General features: G+C 46.9%; 1 protein-coding gene across 3 annotated transcripts; it reads right to left on the reverse strand.

Annotated features, from left to right (window-relative positions):
- Positions 1-209: 209 nt before the first annotated feature.
- Positions 210-24,401, reverse strand: ATOX1 (antioxidant 1 copper chaperone). Of its 3 annotated transcripts, none has more exons than XM_027969197.3 (4): positions 24,333-24,401; positions 14,112-14,187; positions 9,792-9,960; positions 210-1,444 (listed from the first exon to the last, which is right to left on the reverse strand). In XM_027969197.3, the coding sequence occupies exons 1-3, from the start codon at positions 24,336-24,338 to the stop codon at positions 9,836-9,838; spliced, it is 207 nt and encodes a 68-aa protein (XP_027824998.1). In that variant the 5' UTR covers positions 24,339-24,401; the 3' UTR covers positions 210-1,444; positions 9,792-9,835.
- Between the last annotated feature and the right edge of the window lie 132 nt (positions 24,402-24,533).

Here is a 24,533-nt window from a genome sequence, read left to right on the forward strand (position 1 = left end):
GGATTTGGAAACCCACTCCATTATTCTTGCTTGGAGAATCCTGTGGACTGAGGAGCTTGGTGGGCTACAGTTGCAAAGGGCTGGACATACTGAGCAATTGAGCATGCATGCACATAAATATTTACATAAGCACCAAGAAGATGTAGAAAGAAATACACCAAAACATTACACAGACTTTCTTCATCATGTAGAGATTATAATGCAGGGAGTGATTTATGAATAAGATGGTTTTATTTCTGTATCATCATCATAACTTAGATATTTCCATTATGAGGCAGTAGGAGTTTTTCTTTCTAAAGAGCTGTCCAGTTCTAACATTCTAGAATTCCTCAAGGCCTCTGCTACCTCTGGAGTTTGGTGTGTGGAGGAGGCAGAGGCAGGAGGTGGTGATGGAAGGGTCTGGGGAGCTTGTCTCACAGCGCTGGAGGGCATTTGAAGCTCTTAGAGGTTCTGGGCTGCTTCCCCAGCCTCTAACCTTCCACCTCTCCTTCTAGCCCTTCCTACCATCTCAGTGGCTTTTCTGGCCTCTCTAATTGCCAGGAACACAGAGGGAACCACAGCTTCTGTTTAGACCAGAAAAAAAAAAAAAAAAAGGAGTTAGATACCCACCAGTGGCTGCTTAAGGGAGGATGGTTTCCAAACTGGGCCCTGGGAGTGGCAGTGACTGAGCAGGGGAGGGGTCAGGTCTGAGATGGGCAGCGGCTTGACCAGGTAGCCTCAGGCCTGTTATGGAGCCATAGGATTCAGGAACCCACTCCCCAAAATGTCAAGTGGAGTGGGGTAGGGGATCCGCTTCCACATGTGCCGGGTGCCAGGAACCGTATGGGTGGGCCTAGGAGCAGTGGGGGCCCAGGGCTGCTTGGCCCTCTTGTGTTTTCTGTGCTTCCACTATCAAAAGGGCATCAACAAGGACTTCCCTGGAAGTTCAGTGGTTAAGACTCCATGCTTCCACTGTAGGGGGTGCAAGTTGGATCCCTTGTCAGGGAACTAAGATCCTACCTGCCCTGAGGTACAGCTAAAAAAAAAGGGGGGGGGCATTAACAAGGAGGCTGGTGACCAGGTGGTCTGATGACTCCAGCTGTGTTCCGGAGGAAGAGCTGAGGGGGTGGGCCAGGTGCCACCATGGGGGTGCTGGACTGACGCCTGAGTATCATGATAAACCTAGCCTCCATTGTGAGAAGTGCCAGGGAGGTGCATGTGGGCTCAACACCAGAATTTCCCCGCCGCCCAGAGCTGTCCAGAGTTGAGCCAGTTGCTTGTAGAGCTCTCTCTCAGGGCTGGTGTGCAGGCCAAGACTTGGGGGCCCACCACTGGGGGGAGGCAGGGTAGGGGGTTGTGTGGATATTGGACTGGACAACCAGCCATCTTCTTCCCCCAAACCCTGCAGTGATGATAACAGTAGCCAGGCTCAGCACCCACTGTGTGCGTGCATCACCTCATTTCACTGTGAAAAAAGGCATAGTTATTATTTTACAGATGAGAAAACTGAGATCCCGAGGACAGTTAAGCAACCTGCCCAAGCCCATGCCATCAGGAAACAGCCAGGCTGGCACTGAACCCATCTGTTTGTCTGCAGAGCCTGCATTCTCATCTAAGATCCAGCTGGCTTCTAGCTGTCTGGGGATTTTTAGTCCTAAAAGGACTAGGATGCTAGGAGCCCAGGATGAGCAGACCAGTGGGGGATAACATCCTTGTTTCCAGAGGCTTTGATATTCTCTTTCAAAGTTCTGACTGGCAGTCATGAGACCTGCAGACCTTTCCCTTCCTGGGGAGCAGATAAGCACTCTCTCATCCACGTAAACGAAGTGACCACAGCCCCGAAAGACATGGAAATCTAAAAGCAGCTCTGCGGGACACTCCCCAGAAATTATAGGCTTGTGTTTTTGAAGAGACCATCCCTAATTAAAGGAGAATGCCACGGAGAGGGCTGTGACCTGAACAACCACCGCTCTCCTCCTACTCAGCGCAATGCTTGAGGGTCCATTTTTCCTTCTCGTAGTCTGCAGGGTTGAAAGGACCCAGATCTGTAGGTCTGCAAATTCTAGTTTTCAAACTTCAAATTGTATAATGGTGAAACTTTTTGTTCAAAAGACTTGATTTGTGGAATGCCACCATCAAGTATTAGGCATTCTTATTTCAGTCTCAGAATCTTACGTAAGCCACCTTATATAATCTCACAATAGCCAGCTGAGGTAGATATATCATGATCCCCATTCTACAGATGAGGAAGTGAGTTGCACAAAAGAATCCGTTACTTTCCCCTCAAGGCCATGCAGTTAGTACGCAGTGGAGGTAGAATTTTAACCCAGATCTGCTCAAGTCCTGAGTGCGGCTCAATACCTTGGCTGTAGGAGGGAGCTGGGTAGGTAAAACTATGTCAAGCTGCCTTGGTTTGGCATCTGCCTTGGTTTGACATCTGCCTTGGTTTGCACACTCCTGCGTCCTGTGGAGCCGCTGTGGAACCTGGCCAGCACCAGAGAGTAGTTTAAAAAACTGGAAACAAGTCCAGTGTCCATCAGCGTTGAATGAATAATACTTTGTGGTATGGCCATACAACGGCATACTACTCAGTGATAGGAAGAAATAAACTATTGAGACCTCAATAACATGAGTGAATTTCAAAGTTACTGTGGTGAGCGGGAAAAGCCAGACAGAAATGAGTCTATTCTGTATGACTGTATTTATATAAAAGTCTAGGAACTGAAAACTGATTGATAGTGGCAGAAAGCTGATTGGTGGTTACTTGCGGGTGGAGGGAGGGGTGGAAGGATTACCAAGGAGTCTGATGAGTGTTTCCCAGGTGATAAACATCACTCTCTTGATTGTGGTGATAGGTTCATGAGTGTGTCTACATATCCTTCAACAGTACATATAGGCTTAAGTTGTGTGCCATTTATCAAATGAAGTTATACCTCATTAAAGTTGTTTTAAAAAAAAAGTCAAAAACTTGTATTTAACAGGAGACATGGATAGGAGATGACTTGTTCAAGCTCGCTCAGAGTCGAGGGGCTCCCTCTGTGGACTCTCTGCTGCCCTCTCCCAAGTCCAGCCACTGGACTCTGCTGGGGCTCTGCCTCCAGCACCATAGGGCCTGTGTGGCTTCTCTCCAGCCCTGGGGATGTCAGCACTGGAAAAGGTAAGGCTTTGGCCATGGAGGACATGGGGGGAAGGTGCACAGAGGCAAAGGTGATGGGAGCCTGGAATAGTGAGCCCCAAGAGGGGCTCCAGACTGCTGTATTCACACAGGGACCTTTTACAAAAATATAAACCTGCTAAAAGGATCAGATCAGGTAATTTCTGCCTCCGTAAGATTAACTCAAAGAATGCCTCCCACACATCTACCATGTCTGAGTCGAGTCTGTCCTGGTCCACTGTCTTACAGGGACCAGATAAAAATGAATGTCATATTATTAGAGACATGCAAATCAAAACTACAATGAAATATCACCTCACGCCAGTCAGAACGGCCATCATCAAAAAGTCAACAAGCAATAAATGCTGGAGAGGGTGTGGCGAAAAGGGGAATTTCTTGCACCATTGGTGCAAATGTGTATTGATACAGCCACTGTGGAAGACGGTATGGAGATTCCTTAAAAAACTAGGAATAAAACCACCATATGACCCAGCAATACCACTCCTAGGCATATACCCTGAGGAAACCAAAACTGAAAAAGACACATGTACCCCAAAGTTTATTGTAGTACTGTTTACAATAGCTGGAACATGGAAGCAACCTAGATGTCCACTGACAGATGAATGGATAAAGAAGCTGTGGGATATATTCACAATGGAAGATTACTCAGCCATAGAAAGGAATGCATTTGAGTCAGTTCTGATGAGGTGGATGAACCTAGAGACTATCATGCAGAGTGAAGTAAGTCGGAAAGAGGAAGATAAATATCATAAACGAACACATGTATATGGAATCTAGAAAGACGGTACAGATGAATCTATTTACAGGGCAGCAGTGGAGACACAGAGAACAGTCTTATGGACACGGGGAGAGGGGATGGGAGGGAGAGGTGTATGGAGAGAGTAACATGGAAACTTACATTACCGTATGCAAAATAGATAGCCAATGGGAATTTACTGTACCGCTCAGGAAACTCAAACAGGGGCTCTGTATTGACCTAGAGGGGTGGGATGGGATGGGAGATGGGTGGGAGGTTCAAAAGGGAGGGGACATAAGTACATCTATGACTGATTCAAGCTAATGTTTGACAGAAAGCAACAAAATTCTGTAAAGCAATTATCCTTCAATTAAAAGATAAATTTAAAAAAAAATGAATGACATAAACATAAGGGCAGGATGCACAATAAACGGCCCTCAAATAGCAGCCATTACACATCCAATCAAATATCCCCACTGTGCCTGCTTTCTGCACTGAGGGAACAGATGTGTGGCCTGATTGTTGAGGACAGGAAAGACACGTGGATGAAAAGCTTTGCCTCAGCCCTGAAGCTAGGAGGATAAATGCTGGGAGGGCCAAGAGGAGAGATAAATTACTTCCAGTTGTGGAGGTTTCCTGGAGGCTGTGGTATGCAAGGGAGGGAAAGGAATTTGTACGTGGAGACAGGCAGCAGGGGGAGGCGGGCGAGATCATTCCATCTGGAGGCAGTGTGAACAAAAGCAAGGCAGCTGGGAGATGCAGCTGGCTGCAGAGAGGGCTGGGAAGCCTGGGCAGGTGGGCTGGGGTCAGGCACTGGGGCAAGCACGGGGTGACATGTGGACACATTTGCTCCCCACCCCCCAACACACACACACACCCTGCTGTGAAATCTCATTGGCTCCCGCTGCTTGCGGTGTTTAAGAGCAAAACCTAGGGTCTCAGCTGGAAACCTGGATTCCAGCAGGGAGTGATAGGGTGGAGAAGAATCAAAGGAAAGGAACTCCTCCAAGGACCACTCGCCCCAAGAGGCACCAATGTCTCCATCCTTGGGCGTTCCCAGTGGGCCAGCCAGCATCAACCAGGTCTCCTGGGAAGCTGTGAAAATGGAAAAACTCAAGTTTGTACTCCCAGAGTCCACAGAAATGGTCTTCATCTCCATGGATGGTCAAAGCCAATGAAGAGCGCCATCTTGTGGCCAAGACACCTAGATACCTTGAAGGCTGGGAGAGGCCCTGTGCCCCTAAGGGACCACAGAGGCAGAAATGGATGAGACTTGTTTTAAAACTCTCATAATGGGGCCAGAATTACACCAGCACACAGTTTAGAGCTGGCAGAGTTTTACTTAAGGCCCCTGAGGTGCAGATATTGTGCACTGCACGGACGAGGAAACTGCTTCTGGGAGAGATGAGGTGACTGGTCCAAGGTCACAGGTGGCTGAAGGCAGAGCCAGGTCTCATCCCAGGTCACTGATCAAAGCAGTGATGTGGTTCCCAAGACTTTTCAGTAGGAATGCCAGGTCAAAACTGCTCCCACCAGATGCCTTTTTTTTCTTTCTCTTACAATCACGCAGTGAAGTTTCCAGGATCTAAAGGCTGTGCGATGACCTCATCTCGCCCCAATGGCTCATGGGAGATGTGCTTATGTATTCTTGCGTTTCAAACATTTGTTTTAATTTCTAACATGGCATAACCCACATAACCATAAACTCTTTGAGACACTCAGAAATGTTCAAGCATGTAAAAGGGTCCTGAGATCAAATAGTCTGAGAGCTGCCGCTTTAAAGTATTTTTAAAAAGTAAATAAAGCTATACAAATGAAAACATCCCCTTTGTTTTGATATAACTGAATCAACTCCGTGAGGCATTAACTTTTAGGTCGACTGGGATTCTAGTTGCCATCTCTATAGATATTTGATTAATTAAATACACACCAAAAAAATGTACGTGAATAGAGAATGTTTACTGAGTGATTTCTAACTGGCAAGCACTCTCTAAGTGATTTACATGAGTCATTTAATCCCCACAACCACCATTTGCAAGAGATGCTGTTACATTTTATGCCTGTGGACATCAAGAGATTACTGGGAGATGTGGAGCTTAGACTCTATCCCAGACAGTCTCTCTCTTCCCATTATTATGATACACAAGCACATCTTCCCATTATTATTCCCACTACCATACAATTTTACGTCCCTTAAATGCATTCACTTGACAGACAAAAGTTTTTCAACATATGGAGTCTAAGAAAGTAGTGAAAAGAAACAGGATCACCAACCTAACCCAACACCTTCACTTACAGATGAGGAAAAGTGAGGCCCAGAGAGGGTAAGTGATCTGCAAAAGCTCACACAGCCAAGATTCAGGATCCACTGGACCTGGGAGCTGTCAGAACGCCAACCCGAGGAAGCACTGTAGTTATTTCCTTCACAGCAACATGTGAGCGGCACAGCACAGCACGTAAGCAAGTGACAAGACCAGGCGAGAGACAGTATCGCCAGCAAAATCGGCTTGACTTTATTGCAGGGAAGCTACAGAGGAGCAGGGCAAGTGACGGTCTCCGCAGGAACTACCATTGCTGAGCGGGATTGCCAGGTCCTAGGTCTGTCTGGAAGGCAGGAGAGGATCAGCGTCCTGGAAGAAATGAGACGTGAGGTGGAACACTGGTGCCATCTGCTGTGCACATGGAGACACTACAGAAGCAGTAAAGATTCACTAAGAGGCAGTTGCAGGGCGGGAAGTGGGAAACCCATGTGCTGAGTAGGACTAAGAACCCCATGTCCAGGCCTGCACACCGCTCCTACAAGAATGCCTTGACCTTGCTAAGCCGATCACTGCTGAAGCCCTCTTCCAGGCTCTCCCAGGGCTGCTGGAGCTCTTCCTCTGTCTTGTTTCAACTTATACTGGGATGGCAACAGAAAAAAGCCATGAGCAAACAAATCTGCTAAGAGCCAGATGATCAAGGAGACCTCATAACCAATAAACATTCATCGTCTGGTTCCTGAACCTGGCTTCGAATCAGTCACTGGGGAGCCTCTTAAAACAGATTCAGGGACAGATGCTGCCTGGTGTGTGGGAGTAAAACTGGCTTGATCAGTGATCCTCACCCAGCACTGTGGCATGAACCTCCAGGAGCCCCTTCATACTACACATCGTTACTGACAGGTGTGCAGACCAAACTCTATGATGCCTGAATTTGCTGTGAATACAGGGGTGGTGAGAGTGGGCCATGGATGAAATGATGCCAATGACTCGATAACTGATCTGGGAGGTGGGCATGTGGAGATTCATTTTACGACTCTACTTGTATAGTTTTGACAGTTCCTATAATTTTAAAAAAAAAGCTAAAATAGATAAATTAGTGAAAACTACTATGAGAACTATCTAGTCATTGAAAGGAATGAAGTACTTATACATGCTAAGCTTGAGTGAATCCTGAAAACATTATGCTGAGTGAAAGAAGCCAGACACAAAAGGTCACGTAATGTTTCCTTTTATAGGAAACATCCAGAATAGGTGAGTCCAGAAGGGCAGAAAGCAGACTTGTGGTTGCCAGGGGACGGAGAGAGGAGGCAGTGGGGAATGAGTGTGAGCTTAAATGGGTACAGGGAGTCTTCCCAGTGGGATGAAAGTTTTGAAATTAGAGTGGCGGTACAACACTCTGGACACACTGTAAAGGCCCATGAGTGGCACATATGACAATGGTCAGCTGAACGTTATGAGAATTTAATCTCAATTTAAACAGAAGAGCCTACTATGAGAAAAAACACACATTAAGCTATACATGGTTTACAACTGGCAGGTATTTTTATTTATTCGTTTGGCTGTGTTGGGCTGTCTTGGTTGCAGCATGAGGGATCTAGTTCCCTGACCAGGGACTGAACTTGGGCCCCCTGCATTGGGCATGCAGACTGTTAGCCACTGAACCACTGGACCATCAGGGAAGTCTAGGTATTAATTTTTTAGTTAAAATTTACATGCTCAAGTCAGGAGTTTCCAATTCAGTGTGTCTACACTGGGGCTCCCCCATGTGTGGAGCCACTGAGTAACTTTTCCCTTCCTCCATCCATCCTTGTCATAGAGACTTTTATAAACACAATCTTATACCCAATATAAAATAGGGCTACTTAGGTTAGATGGAGGGGCCCAGGGTCCCACCCTCCCTCCCAAAACCGCAGGGACACAGGAACCCCCATGATGAACACTGGTATGGTGGAAACATTGCTCTCCCTTTAAAAAGCATCCTTCATATTCAGAGGGACGTCATAGCAACCCCCACAAGGCAGGAAAGCAAGGTAGAGGTTACAGCCCCATTTTACAGGAGGGAAGACTAGGTCTCAGGAATAAAAGAAAAATGTCCAAAGTCAGAGTGTGAACTGAGGGCAGAGCTAAAACCAGACTCCTGGAATACCGATTATTCACCCTGGGCTCATTCCTGAACATGGCTGTATCTGTGGGCAGAAAGGGGAAGAGGAGACAGGCACACCTGGCATCTTGTGATCTGCGTGTGATGTCACCAGACACACAGGACATCGCCACGGCGCAGATTCCAACACCTACCCTTAAGAAGGAGGCTGCGGCTGAAGGTCACTGCCCTGGCCCGCCAGGCAGTTGGACACCTGACTTGCAGCCTGCTCCTGGCACTCATCTGCGTGAAGCTTTGGTCAAGTCACTTCCCTTCTCCAGGCCTCGTGTTTCCTGATTACAGTGAGAGCCCTGGCCGACATTAGGGATGTCGTGATTGTTGTCATCCACGCGTTAGAGATACTCAGGGCCGGTGAGCCCTAGGAGGGCTGTGCTCTGAAGGGTTCTGAGGCTGGGACTGGGCACAGAGGGAAGGAACGCCGCACGGATGACTGAAGTCTGCCCTGGCTCCACAGTGAAGAGTGCTGGCACAGTGCCACCGGCCTTTCTGGATCGTGTAAAATCAAAGGGAACAGCCAGCTTAAACACGCTGCTGTGGTTTTTGTTTTCACCTTGACAGCTTTATTGGGGGTACACTGTCATGTTATACACATATTTTAGTGTACAATGTGATGACCTGTAACATATCAGATGAATACACCCACATGGAGAAGGAAATGGCAACCCACTCCGGTATTCTTGCCTGGAGAATCCCACGGACAAAGGAGCCTGGTGGGCTACAGTCCATGGGGTCGCAAAGAGTCGGACATGACTGAGCGACTAACACACACACACCCACATACCCTCACCAGACTAGTTTTCATTTTTCTAGAATTTCCATAAATGAAAGCATACAGTATGTTTCCTTTCCTTGGCTTCTTTCACTCACTCCTTTTATATGTGAGATTCACTGGAGTTGTTGCGTGGACAATAGTATTCAATTATATGGCTATACCACAGTTTGTTTACCCCCCTAGTGATGGACACTGGGTTGTTTCCAGCTCTGGGCTATTACAAGTCAAGCCACTACCAGTATTTACAAGTCTTTGTAAGGACAGTGCTTCCCATTTCTCTTATGTAAATAGTAGGCAAGGAATGGCTGGGTCATATGGTAGGCTTTAAGAAGCTACCAAACTGATAACACTGTTTTTGCACCAGTCTGGGCAAAGGGCATGTTTGGGAAGCCGACAACAGTTCCAAGTGGGGTTGGAAGCCAAGGTGAATTCACTTACCTGGTCAGTGAACAAAGCTTAGGGAGTATGTGAAGTATAACACCTCTGAAGGGACCATTATATGACCAAAGTAAAAGACACACTGCCCAGGCCCAGATGCTTACACTTAAACCCTGTTGATCACAAACTATGGCCCAAAGTCACAGTGGGGTCCCTGGGATACATCGAGCAGCGCTCGGTCTGCTCATGGGAGACTGGAAGGAGTCCCTGAGCTTGTGGTTTGCATTGGGTAATGACATATTTGGTGGCCATGTCGGGGCCTCACCCACCTGCCCATGCTGGTCCATCCTGCAGGCTGCTGGACGGGGCCTCTCTACTTGGGGCCAAGGTAGGAGACAGCCTTTCCTGTTTTCCCCAGGGTCTCCAGCAAAGTGTCCACGCTGTGCTCAGAGTTGATGCAGACCTTTTTGTTGGGCAGGTCAATGTCAAATTGAACTCCTGCAGGAAGTAGGGTGGGGAGGACAGACATGTACCCAGTCAGGCTCTTAAACTGTTCACCCCATTCTTTCCCTCTCCTCTAGACCAGGGATTGGCAAACTTCTGTAAAGGGCCAGAGAGCCCGTGGTTTAGGAACTGTGAGCTGCACAGACTCTGCCCCATCGTCTTCTGTAGATTGTTTGGTGGTGTTGTGGCTTCCCTGCTGGCTCAGGGGGCAGGGAATCTACCTGCAATGTGGAAGACCTGGGTCTGATTCCTGGGTTGGGAAGATCCTCTGGAGAAGGGAAAGGCTACCCGTATTCTGGCCTGGAGAATTCCATGAATTGTATAGTCCAGGGGCTCACAGAGTTGGACATGACTGAGCGACTTTCGCTTTTGTGTCTGACTCTTTTGCGAATGCATGTATTGCAGCCTGCCAGGCTCCTCTGCCCATGGGATTTCCCAGGCAAGAATCTAGAGTGGGTTGCCATTTCCTTCTCCAGGGGATCTTTCCGACCCAGGGATCAAACCCATTTCTCTTGTGGTTCCTGAATTGGTAGGCAGATCTTTACCACTTGAGCCACCTGGGAAGCCCCCCATATTGTTTTACAAGCCTGAAAAAGTGTAAAAACCATTCTCAGCTATGCAATAACAGACTGTGGGCCCAAAGGCTATAATTTGTCCATCTCTCCTCTAAATAAGGGCTGTAAAAATGTTTTTTCTTCTTAATTGCAAAAGTAATACAGACATACCTTTTTTTTTTTTTTTTTTTTTGCCACATTCTGTGGTTTGTGGGATCTTAGTTCCCTGACCAGGGATCGAATCTGTGCCCCTGCAGTGGAAGCATGAAGTCTTAACCACTGGACTGCCTGGGAAGTCCCTAGATACACCATTAAAAAAAAAAAAAGACAAGCATTTTTGAATATAATTTGAAATTGTAAGGGCTCCTACTATTTCCTGCCTCTAAGAATCACTGAACAATAGGACCCATCCAGTGTTTCTCCTAATGGACAAATGAAAAGTCATTTTCCAAAGTGGCATCATACTCTGTAAACAAGTTACTTATATGTCACTTTCCAGTGTCCAGGACACCTTGCCATATAGAGACGTACTTCATTCTTTTTGACAGCCACACCATAGCCCACAGTGTTACTGTATCACAGGGCTTCCCAGGTGGCCCAGTGGTAAAGAATCTGCCTGTCACTGCCGGAGATACAAGAGACTTGGGTTTGATCCCTGAATCAGGAAGGTCCCCTGGAGGAGAGAATGGCAACCCTCTCTGGTATTCTTCCCTTGAGAATCTTATGGACTGAGGAACCTGTAGGGCTACGGGCCATGGGATCACAAAGAGTTGGACACAGCTGAGCAACTGTGCACACACACCATCCGTCTACTCAGTCCCCCTCTAAGAGACACTGAGGTTGCTTCCAATTTTTCACTATGATCAAAACAATGTAGACATACTTGAACATATCTTATAAAACTTGCGAAAATATTTCTATAACATGAATTCATAAAATGGAAAGTGTGGGGCAAAATACTGGTGTACTTTAAATGTTCACAGATATTGCAGAACTGCCCTCCTAAAGAGCTGTGTCCATTTAAGGACCCTTGCTGGCATATGTGAGTAGGTACAAACGGGTCTTGTTGAAATAACAAAGGCAGAGTCCCAGGCTTGGCTTCACCACTGATCGGCTGGTCCTGCCCATCACAGGCCCCAGTCTCCCCATTGGAACATGAAGGAGTTGGGGCCCTTGTGGGCACTCCAGGTCAAGTATGCCACTGATCTGTGATTCCTCACGCCCAGCACTGCTCATCTGTGGCCTGACTGACTCAGAAAACCCTTCTGACTCTTAAGTGGCCACCCAAGTGGGAACAGTAGTGAAAGGTGGGAGACACCTGCCCAAGCTCAGAGGCAGGTCCTCAAGCACCAGTGAAGGGGCCTCAAAAAGCACATGGCACAGGATTCAGTCCTAACCTCTAACTCTGGACCTACTGGTCACCAGGGGCTGAGGGCAGTGCATCCTGGCTACACTCTGGGTTTTGTCTTTTGCTTCAAAAGGGCCTCCCTCCTCTTTAGAGAAAATATTCTGGTGGCATCATAGAGCTGGAAAACACTCGGATCATCCGACCCAGTGGATTTCAAAGCTGTGTTTCTGGCAGCCCAGGTCCCCAGGCAGGTGTTCTGGAGCTGGCAAGAGTGAAAGCAGGCCGGCCCTCACTTCATCCAGACCTGCAGCTTGTATACAGGGGCTTCCGAGCAGGGTTTCACTCTTTTAAAAAAGAAAAAAAAATATTTATTTTTGGCTGCGCTGGAACTCCGTTGCTGTGCACGCTTTTCTCCAGCTGTGGTGAGTGTGGGCCACTCTCCAGTCGCGGCGCCCAGGCTTCTCACTGCAGTGGCTTCTCTTGTTGCGGAGCACAGACTGTAGGGCACATGGGCCTCAGGAGTTGCGGCACATGGGCTCAGGCATTGCAGTTTTCGGGTTTTAGAACACAGGCTCAGCAGTGCACGAGCTTAGCTGCTCAGTGGCACGTAGGACCTTCCCAGCCCAGCCCAGGGATTAAACCCATGTCTCCTGCACTGGCAGGCAGAGTCTTTACCCCTGAGCCACCAGGGAAGCCGTGGAGTTTCACCTTAAAGCATCCAGAGCAAAGCTAAGAGACTGACATTGCCATACCACAGCTGGGGAAAGCCAGGCCCCAGAAGAGGAGGCCATGGTCCCACAGGAAGTTAGTGGTCAAGTTCTTTCCATTGTTTCAGATTTTTTCAAGTTCAGGTTCCAGTTTACAGTCCAGAAATTGCAGAAATTAGCCGTGGACTCACTATGAGACTCTGGGCAAGTCACTTCCCCCTCTGGGGCCTGGTGTCAACATCCCCATTCCACAGATGGAAAGTATAGCTAAGAGGACTGTTTTAAGTGCTAACAAGATGACAACCCCATGAGAGCCCTTGGAAAACTGGGTGTTATTGTTGTGGGAGGTCTGATTCAATGGACATGAACTTGGGCAGGCTCCCCGAGATGGTGAGTGACAGGAAGGCCTGGTGTGCTACAGTCCATTGGGTTGAGAAGAGTCAGACATGACTTGATGACTGAACAGCAATAGTGGGAGTTGGGAGGAAAGTTTAAGAAGGAGGAGCCATATGAATACCTGTGACCAGTTTATGTTGATGTATGGCAGAAACCAACAAAATATTATAAAGCAATTATCCTTCAATTAAAAATAAATTAAAAAAGAAAGAAAACTGGGTGTTTTATTATCCAGGGTTTTAGAAATGAAAATCTTAAAAGACAGATTGCCCCCAGGACCCTGATCACAACTCTGTCGTTATCTCATGGAACCCCAGGACCAGACCCTAGCCCACTCTGGGCCTCAGTTTCCGCAGATGAGAATTGAGGGGACTGGAGAATGGTTTTCTAAATAGACCCAAAAGGGGTGCTTTAGAAGTTCTGCCTGGAAAATCCCATGGACGGAGGAGCCTGGTAGGCTGCAGTCCATGGGGTCACTGAGGGTCATACACGACTGAGCGACTTCACTTTCACTTTTCACTTTCATGCATTGGAGAAGGAAATGGCAACCCACTCCAGTGTTCTTGCCTGGAGAATCCCAGGGACGGGGGAGCCTGATGGGCTGCCGTCTATGGGGTTGCACAGAGTCGGACACGACTGAAGCGACTTAGCAGCAGCAGCAGCAGCAGTTCTGCCAGCATGACTGATTGAAAGTTTGTTTCTTAGAATGTTACAACTTTTAAAATCTTAATAGAAGATGACACTCCAATGTATCACATAACAAAAATTACCACAGTGGAGATGAATGTAACATAGTAACTAGTCCTGCAAGGGCGCCTCCAGGCCAGATTTACTGGCTGAGTCATTTACTGGCTGTGTGATACCAACAGATCATTCAACCTCTTTGAACTTCAGTTCCCTCCTGCTGGCAACAGAGATGGTCAAAGAAACTACCTGAAGTTGTTGTGGTGAGGATTAAATGACATGATCCACAGAGGCCATGAGGCAGAGTACCTGGCACATGCTAAGTAACTCAGTATGTTTTGGTTTCACTGTTATTATCAGCTTAAACTCAAGATTCTCCTGCTCCATGCCTGCATTCATTTAATATAAGTGTACCAGTCTCCCCACCCCACCCCCAACCCAGGGCCACTCACTCACCTCCTAGCTTGTTGAGGACTCGAGTGACTGCGTTAGAGCAGCCTTCACAGGTCATATCCACGGAGAACTCGTGCTTCTGAAACAGACAAAGGGGACCATGAGCCAGGTCCTGCAGAGGGACCCCCACACCCACTAGCATGCAGGCCCATTCAGGGCCCCAAGACAGAGGGCAGAGAGAAAGGCAAGATCGGGCTGTCATCAGACTCATCAGGAGCCTGAGTCTCACTCTACTAAATTGTATAGTGGAGTAACTCAGGGTCTCTGTATCTCAGAGGTGGTTGTGTTAAAGGACAGAATCCCTAGAAAATTTTTAGCAGTATCTGGCACACAAGTATCAAATCACCTGGGAAGGAAGTTGAAAATGCTGGTTTCTAGTCTCACCTTCAACATCCTGATTTTTCAGTTATGCGGTTGCCTCAGGATCACTAGTAACTCTGGTCGGGGGCGAGGGGCATGCTCTGAGCAGTGCTGATTATCACTCTCTGCGTTAGAATCACCTGGGAGCTTATTAAAAACTAGAGGTTCTGGTCAGCAATCCAGAGGGCTGAGGTGTCTATTACCGCCAATAAGCTTCCATGGTGATTCTGAAGTACAGAGACCATTGTCACATTCCAAGTGCCTCAGAGGCAGCGCCTAAGCCCTAGAAAGGGAGAGAATCTGCCTGGGTTCCCAGTGAGCTAAAGCTGGGCCAGTAGAAGAACTCAGGTTTCTGGACTCTCCATGTGGGCTCAGTCATGGCTACAGTCACCATCTGCAGTGATTTTGAAGCCCTCCAAAATAAAGTCTGTCACTGTTTCCCCATCTATTTGGCATGAAGTGATGGCACCAGATGCCATGATCTTAGTTTTCTGAATGTTGAGTTTTAAGACAACTTTTTCACTCTCTTCTTTTGCTTTCATCAAGAGGTTCTTTAGTTCCTCTTCGCTTTCTGCCATAAGAGTGGTGTCATCTGCATATCTGAGGTTATTGATATTTCTCCTGGCAATCAGGATTCCAGCTTGTGCTTCTTCCAGCCCAGCATTTCTCATGATGTACTTTTCATATAAGTTAAATAAGCAGGGTGACAGTAAACAGCCTTGATGTACTCCTTTCTCTATTTGGAACCAGTCTGTGGTTCCATGTCCAGTTCTAACTGTTGCTTCCTGACCTGCATACAGATTTCTCAGGAGACAGGTCAGGTGATCTGGTATTCCCATCTCATTAAGAATTTTTCACAGTTTGTGGTGATCCACACAGTCAAAGGCTTTGGCATAGTCAATAAAGCAGTAGATGTCTTTTCTGGAACCCTCTTGCTTTTTTGATGATCCAATGGATGTTGACAATTTGTTCTCTGGTTCCTTTGCCTTTTCTAAATCCAGCTTAAACATCTGGAAGTTCACGGTTCACGTACTACTGAAGCCTGGCTTGGAGAATTTTGAGCATTACTTTACTAGCGTGTGAGATGAGTGCAGCTGTGCAGTAGTTTGAGCATTCTTTGGAACTGCCTTTCTTCAGGATTGGAATGAAAACTGAGCCTTTCCAGTCCTGAGGCCACTGCTAAGTTCTCCAAATTTGCTGGCATATAGAGTGCCACACGTTCACAGTGTTAGCTTTTAGGATTTGAAATAGCCCAACTGGAATTCCATCACCTCCACTAGCTTTGTTTGTAATGATGCTTCCTAAGACCCACTTGACTTTGCATTCCAGGATGTCTGGCTCTAGATGAGTGATCATATCATCATGATTATCTGGGTCATGAAGATCTTTTTTGTACAGTTCTTCTGTGTATTCTTGCCACCTCTTCTTAATATCTTCCGCTTCTGTTAGGTCCATACCATTTCTGTCCTTTATTATGCCCATCTTTGCATGAAATGTTCTCTGGGTATCTCCAATTTTCTTGAAGAGATCTCGTCTTTCCCATTCTATTGTTTTTCTCTATTTCTTGACACTGAGCACTGAAGAAGGCTTTCTTATCTCTCTTTGCTATTCTTTGGAACTCTGCATTCAAATGGGCATATGTTTCCTTTTCTCCTTTGCCTTTTGCTTCTCTTCTATGATCTCTGCCTCTTGGTATTTATGCCCTTGAGTAGTCTCATCCCACAATGTCTCAGGGTTAGCCTGTATGTCTTGTAGAACATGGCTGAAGTGATGTTAGGGAACCTTGGAGGCTAACTCATAAAAGACATGTGTTGTCTGCCTTACTCTCTCTAGGATCATTCACTCCAGAGGAAACTGAGCCCTTCAGCCAACAGCCATGTGAGGGAGCCCTCTTGGAAGCTGATCCTCCTTCAGAGGGCCACAGCCCTGGACAATACGGTTACTGCACCTCCCAAGAGACCTTGAGCCAGAAACACCAGTAAACTGCTTCCAGAGTCCTGACTCTCACAAACTGTAAGTTAATGAATATTTGTTGCCTTAAACCACTAAGTTTGGGGGGTAATTAATCAGGACTGATAGATAACTAGTATGTTAGGTAAAGAGATTGAAGCCTAGTAGTAGGTTCCACTGGGGTAAAAAGTTAGCTATCAGGGACTTTCTTGGTGACCCAGTGGCTAAGACTCTGCAGTTTCACTGCCAAAGGCTGGGGTTCAATCCCCAGTTGGGGAACTAAACTCTGTGGTGTGGCCAGAAAAAAAATAAAAAAAGAAAGTTAGCTATTCTGATTATTATTGTTATTACTTTATTCCACTTCCCTCTTTTCTATCCCTTAAAAAGAAGAAAAAAACAAAAAACTATGGCTACATTTTTCATGGAGTATTTCAAATCTGTTACCTTAATAGGAATTCTGGGCATAGCACTGTATCTTACTGGAAGACCTCAGGCAAAATCCTTGCCCTTAAGGGCCCCAGTTCCCTTATCTAAACCATTAACCAATTAAGTTTTCTCAGCCTCAGTGCACATAAGAATCACTTCGGGCCTTGGGGACCAGGCAGGTCTGCAGGCTGCCTCAGTGGGCACTGTGGCTCTGGGTGGGCCCTGGGACCCTCCATTTTTAACCCACTGAGGAGAGACAGACAGAATGTGGTCCACTGGAGAAGGGAATGGCAAACCACTTCAGTATTCTTGCCTTGAGAACCCCATGAACAGTATGAAAAGGCAAAATGATATGATACCGAAAGAGGAACTCCCCAGGTCAGTAGGTGCCCAATATGCTACTGGAGATCAGTGGAGAAATAACTCCAGAAAGAATGAAGGGATGAAACCAAAGCAAAACGAATACCCAGCTGTGGATGTGACTGGTGACAGAAGCAAGATCCGATGCTGTAAAGAGCAATATTGCATAGGAACCTGGAATGTCAGGTCCATGAATCAAGGCAAATTGGAAGTGGTCAAACAAGAGATGGCAAGGGTGAACGTTGACATTCTAGGAATCAGCGAACTAAAATGGACTGGAATGGGTGAATTTAACTCAGATGACCATTATATCTACTACTGTGGGCCAGGAATCCCTCAGAAGAAATGGAGTAGCCATCATGGTCAACAAAAGAGTCCAAAATGCAGTACTTGGATGCAATCTCAAAAACGACAGAATGATCTCTGTCTCCAAAGCAAACAATTCAATATCACAGTTATCCAAATCTATGCCCCAAACAGTAACACTGAAGAAGCTGAATGGTGCTATGAAGGCCTACAAGACCTTTTAGAACTAACACCCAAAAAAAGATGTCCTTTTCATTATAGGGGACTGGAATGCAAAAGTAGGAAGGCAAGAAACACCTGGAGTAATAGGCAAATTTGGCCTTGGAATGCATAATGAAGCAGCGCAAAAACTAATAGAGTTTTGCCAAGAAAATGCACTGGTCATAGCAAACACCCTCTTCCAACAACACAAGAGAAGACTCTACACATGGACATCACCAGATGGTCAACACCGAAATCAGATTGATCATATTCTTTGCAGCCAAAGATGGGGAAGCTCTATATAGTCAACAAAAACAAGACCAGGAGCTGACTGTGGCTCAGATCATGAACTCCTTATTGCCAAATTCAGACTCAAATTGAAGAAAGTAGGGAAAACCGCTAGACCATTAAGGTATGAACTAAATCAAATCCCTTATGATTATACAGCGGAAGTGAGAAATAGATTTAAGGGCCTAGATCTGATAGATAGAGTGCTTGATGAACTATGGAATGAGGTTCGTGACATTGTACAGGAGAGTGGGATCAAGACCATCCCCATGGACAAGAAATGCAAAAAAGCAAAATGGCTGTCTGAGGAGGACTTACAAATAGCTATGAAAAGAAGAGAGGCGAAAAGCAAAGGAGAAAAGGAAAGATATAAGCATCTGAATGCAGAGTTCCAGAGAATAGCAAGTAGAGATAAGAAAGCCTTCTTCAGCGATCAATGCAAAGAAACGGAGGAAAACAACAGACTGGGAAAGACTAGAGATCTCTTCAAGAAAATTAGAGATACCAGGGGAATATTTCATGCAAAGATGGGCTTGATAAAGGACAGAAATGGTATGGACCTAACAGAAGTGGAAGATATTAAGAAGAGGTGGCAAGAATACACGGAAGAACCATACAAAAAAGATCTTCAAGACCCAGATAATCACGATGGTGTGATCACTCATCTAGAGCCAGACATCCTGGAATGTGAAGTCAAGTGGGCTTTGGAAAGCATCACTACAAACAAAGCTAGTGGAGGTGATGGAATTCCAGTTGAACTGTTTCAAATCCTGAAAGATGATGTTGTGAAAGTGCTGCACTCCATATGCCACCAAATTTGGAAAACTCAGCAGTGGCCACAGGACTGGAAAAGGTCAGTTTTCATTCCAATCCCAAAGAAAGGCAATGCCAAAGAATGCTCAAACTACTGCACAATTGCACTCATCTCACACGCTAGTAAAGTAATGCTCAAAATTCTCCAAGCAAGGCTTCAGCAATACATGAACCGTGAACTTCCAGATGTTCAAGCTGGTTTTAGAAAAGGCACAGGAACCAGAGATCAAATTGTCAACATCCTCTGGATCATGGAAAAGGCAAAAGAGTTCCAGAAAAACATCTATTTCTGCTTTATTGACTATGCCAAAGCCTTTGACTGTGCGGATCACAATAAACTGTGGAAAATTCTGAGAGAGATGGGAATACCAGATCACCTGACCTGCCTCTTGAGAAATCTGTATGCAGGTCAGGAAGCAACAGTTAGAACTGGACATGGAACAACAGACTGGTTCCAAATAGAGAAAGGAGTGTTTCAAGGCTGTATATTGTCACCCTGCTTATTTAACTTATATGAAAAGTACATCATGAGAAATACTGGACTGGAAGAAACACAAGCTGGAATCCTGATTACCGGTAGAAATATCAATAACCTCAGATATGCAGATGACACCACCCTTATGGCAGAAAGTGAAGAGGAACTAAAAAGCTCCTTCATGAAAGTGAAAGCGGAGAGTGAAAAAGTTGGCCTAAAGCTCAACATTCAGAAAAAGAAGATCATGGCATCCAGTCCCATTACTTCATGGGAAATAGATGGGGAAACAGTGGAAACAGTGTCAGACTTTATTTTTTTGGGCTCCAAAATCACTGCAGATGGTGAATGCAGCCATGAAATGAAAAGACGCTTATTCCTTGGAAGGAAAGTTATGACCAACCTAGATAGTATATTCAAAAGCAGAGACATTACTTTGCCGACTAAGGTCCGTCTAGTCAAGGCTATGGTTTTTCCTGTGGTCATGTATGGATGTGAGAGTTGGACTGTGAAGGCTAAGCGCTGAAGAATTGATGCTTTTGAACTGTGGTGTTGGAGAAGACTCTTGAGAGTCCCTTGGACTGCAAGGAGATCCAACCAGTCCATTCTGAAAGAGATCAGCCCTGGGTGTTCTTTGGAAGGAATGATGCTAAAGCTGAAACTCCAGTACTTTGGCCACCTCATGCGAAGAGTTGACTCATTGGAAAAGACTCTGATGCTGGGAGGGATTGGGGGCAGGAGGAGAAGGGGACGACAGAGGATGAGACGGCTGGATGGCATCACTGACTTGATGGACGTGAGTCTGAGTGAACTCTGGGAGTTGGTGATGGACAGGGAGGCCTGGCATGCTGCAATTCATGGGGTCACAAAGAGTCGGACACGACTGAGCGACTGAACTGAACTGAGGAGAGACAGAAGGGTAAGGCCACACACCTGAGAAAAACTGGTCTAAGTGGCTTCTCAGGCTCTCTCCAAGTCTCAAACCATCTTGGGTCTGGATTATCATCATGCTGTACAAGGGAAACTGAGGCCAAGAGTGAAGTACTTCGGTTTTTCAGTGCTGAGTTATATAATCATCATTTGCACCATCATTACACAACCAGCAAACCACTATTTTACTGAGGCCAAATCTGCAAAACTTGCCTTAAAGAAATAGTCTTCCTTTTCTTCTAGTTAAACACATTTGATTCTTTCAGCTAATTTTGTGACCATTCAGCAACAACCACAACAAATTCTGGAAATAAGGATTTCTAGTGGGGACTCCAAAATCTTGCCTTTAACAGGTGGCTTTCAGTATCAGCATCATCTGGGAACATGCCAGAAATGCAGACTCTCAGGTCCTACCCTCAGGCCTCCTGAATCAGAATCCTCGGTTTTTAACAAGACACCCAGCTCATTCCTGCCCACATAATAGTTTAAGATGCTGCTCCAGCACACAAACTGGCAAACTACAGCCTGCCTGCAACCTGGCTTTGTAAAGTTTTACTGAAACACAGCTAAGCTCATTCATTTACTTTCACACTAGAATGGCCGAGTTGAGGACTTGTAACAGACCATATGGTTCATGAAGACTTAGGTATTTACTGTCTGGCCCTTTAAGAAAGTTTGCTGACTCCTGCTCTAGAGTACGGAGAAGGCAATGGCACCCCACTCCAGTGCTCTTGCCTGGAAAATCCCATGGACAGAGGAGCCCGGAAGGCTGCAGTCCATGGGGTCACTGAGGGTCAGACACGACTGAGCAACTTCACTTTCACTTTTCACTTTCCTGCATTGGAGAAGGAAATGGCACCCCACTCCAGTGCTCTTGCCTGGAAAATCCCATGGACAGAGGAGCCTGGTGGGCTGCAGTCCATGAGGTCACTGAGGGTCGGACACGACTGAGCAACTTCACTTTCACTTTTCACTTTCCTGCATTGGAGAAGGAAATGGCACCCCACTCCAGTGCTCTTGCCTGGAGGATCCCAGCGACAGGGGAGCCTGGTGGGCTGCCGTCTATGGGGTCGCACACAGTCGGAGACGACTGAAGTGACTTGGCAGCAGCAGCAGCAGCAGCTCTAGAGTAACTGGTAATCAAGATTAGTCGGTGGGGGTGGGGGTTTCCCTGGTAGTCCAGTGGTTAAGACTTAGCCTTCTAATGAAGAGGTTGCAGATTCGATCCCTGGTTGGGGAGCTAAGATCCCACATACCTTACAGCCAAAAAACCAAAACATAAAGCAGAAGCAATATTGTAACAAATTCAATAAAGAGTTTTAAAATGGTCCACGACAACAACAACAACAACAACAAAAGATTGGTCAATAGCTTGCATCTGTATACCAATCCAAAGCTTTAATGGGTTTGCAAGACCAACATAAAACCTAAATCTGTTGAGTACCCACTACGTGAAATGCTCTTTATATAGTATCTAAGTCAGTCCCCACCCAGCTTGGAAAGGGAGCTAGTCACCCTACTATACTTAGGAGAAAACTGAGGTTCCAGGGGTTAACTAAGCTACCCAGTCACGTGGTGGGTATATATGGAGGTTGGGACGTGAATCCAGGTTTTCCTGGCTCCAGGGACACCTTGCTGGTTCTGGACCAGCAAATGGGGCTGCAGAAACCCTCAGATGGGGACACTTTGGGAAGAAGCACAAGGTTTTTGCTGCCCGAGGACCTAAAGTCAATAGATCTCTAGAGCTTTCTTTTGTTGGCTATGAAGGACAGGTCTCTTTCCATCCTGCACAGTACAGAGGTCAGAAGCCAGCAGACAGGCAATCGTTATTCAGGGCTCTCTTCCAGTACCTCTGAGTTGCAAAAGTAAATATGGGGGTTGTGGAAAGACTCCTTAATGAGTAGAGTAATCCATTCTTTACAGAGAATCCCAGGACTGGCCCCACCACTGAATGCTTGACTTTGCAGAGTCAGCCCCTCAGCGCCTCTGCTCTGCCACCTATAAAACAGTTTCTGTAAAGAAGATGAAAAAGCCCAGTCATCTGTGCAATCCTTTAATAGAATCTCAGAACTGGAAGGGCGGGAATGGAATGGAGTAATACTATCCAGATGCCTCCCAGAGGCGAAATGCTTTCTCAAATATCCAGAACATTCAGTCTTTGAACACCTTGATGATTGGGAATTTACTAAGATAAGAGTGCCTACTATGTGCCAGGCATTGTCCATGCATGTCTTTGTTTAATCATCACAACAACCCCACAAGATAGGCCTTAGTATTATCACTTCTTGACAGCTGAGGTTAGGTCACTCACTCAGGGTGACAGAGAACAGCCACTGTGGTGGTCCTTGTTAACACAGGGTTGAAACTTGCCTGCTGTAGTTCTACCCAGTTTGTTCTAGGTCTACACAAGAGCTACCATTGCTTCAGGACTATGTCAGTGGCTGAGCTACGAATTTAACTGGCACTTTTCCTGTTACTACTAATGATAGTCCTGTGAGGTTGCAGTTTTTATCCCCATTGTATGCTGAGGAAATCAAGGGACAGAGAGGTAAAGCAGTGTGTCTAAAGTCACCAGCTGGCAAGGGTGGGGGTTGGGGCACAGCTTTTTCAAAGAAGTTTCGGAGATTCCAAGTGTTTGTGTGAGAAGCCTCTCAGGTGACTCATTGTTCCCTTTCCAGCTTTGGTGTGAGTCCCTTGATTAATACCCTTCTTCCTTCAGTTGTTCATCTCGTGATAATACTGCCAAGTGCCCTCTTCATTCTGATCATCCACTCTGGTCTTTCGTCAAAATCCCCAGAGGTATAAAAAATAAATTCCCAGAAGTGAACCTAGAATAGAGCCACCCTCGAACTGGCTTTTCCCTCATGCCACCCAGCCACCAAAACCTGGTAGCCTCCACTATCCCAGACCCAGAGTGATTAGTGCTGTTCTCTGACACTGTCACAGGCAGATTTGCTCAACCGGGAGGGCTGGTTCTGTCAGGTTCTTTGTTCATACTTAGAGTTGTCTGAGGATTTGTCTCAAGGTGCCTGGCAAGACCCAAGGGGAATGACACTTGAGATGTTTGTGACCTGGCCCGGAGGAGTCTCTAGCTCACCTGTCAGCTCCCCAAAGCTAGGCTGCTAAGACACAGGGCATCTGTGGGATACCTCTGGGTACCTACTTGGAGCAGAGCCATAAAACCAGGCAACCCTGGGGAAAAGTGTTAAGCACCACAAGACACCAGCCAGAAGCCCCGAGATCAGATCAGGAACAGAACTTCCTCCCAAGCCAGCATGACTACTTTTATTGAGCAATTATCATGTGAGACCAGGAGAGACTTGGACCCTGAAGATAAGGGGCTTAATCTGAGCGCACCCATTTCTCAACACCACCCTGAATAAACCAGTGGACCTTTTTTTGTAATTTGAAAAAGGCCTTAAATTTTTACCTACAAAATGAGACTATGAGACTGAGTCAGTTGCAAAGGTGCCCTAAGACCTGCTCTGCCCATCCCAAACTCTGCCACTGAGCAACTGGTGACTTTGGGCAGGACCCTGAACCTCTCTGGAGCCCATGGGTTCAGGTTCATAAAGTGACCGGTAGGAAAGGGTGAAAGCACTCTTTCCATTCATTATGGCTCAACCTGAAACTCAAAAGTGGCCAGGGGAAGCGAAGAAAAACACAGATCTCTGAACGCCTGTCCTATATGGGAGGCAAAAGCCACCGCAAACCCCTCTTTCAGGCCAGCTCTGCCAGAAGAGACATCCAGGTGGGACACGCAGAGACCAGCCATCCCCGTTCCTGATAGCCACCTGTGTGATCTCTGCGACTCCCTGCCCCTGTTGGGGTGGTCTCAGTTTCCCCGTCTATGCATGAAAGGTTCAGGCTTGTAATCGCATGAAGGTTAGGCGCTTCCATATGCTGAAGCCTGACTCCCAGATAAAATTCTTTTGGGGATCCGATTTTCTGGAGGGTCGCAGAAGCTGTGGGGAGCTAGGTGGGAGGGGCAAGAAGTGAGGCGACAGTTCCGGCCGCTGCCAGGCCCATTGAAGAGGGACGTCTGACCCAACGGCGGTGCAGCCGAGCAAGCCGGAGGCCGCGGGTCTGCGCGGGGCGGGGACGGCGCGACCACTTACCGGCATGATTGAGGAGGAGGTGGTGGCTGCGGCGGTGACTACGCCTCCACCGGCTCTGAGCGCTGACGCGGCCGCGCTTCCGGGTGTGCACGCCACAGGAGCCGCCCTCTGGTCCCGGCCCCGCCCCCTCCGGTCCTGGCCCCGCCCCCTCCGGCCTTGTGGGCTGGCAGCCACCTGAAGGCCATTGGCCTCTTCGCTGAC

Source organism: Ovis aries, chromosome 5 (genome assembly GCF_016772045.2).
Source record: "Ovis aries strain OAR_USU_Benz2616 breed Rambouillet chromosome 5, ARS-UI_Ramb_v3.0, whole genome shotgun sequence".
NCBI classification, from domain to species: Eukaryota; Metazoa; Chordata; class Mammalia; order Artiodactyla; family Bovidae; genus Ovis; species Ovis aries.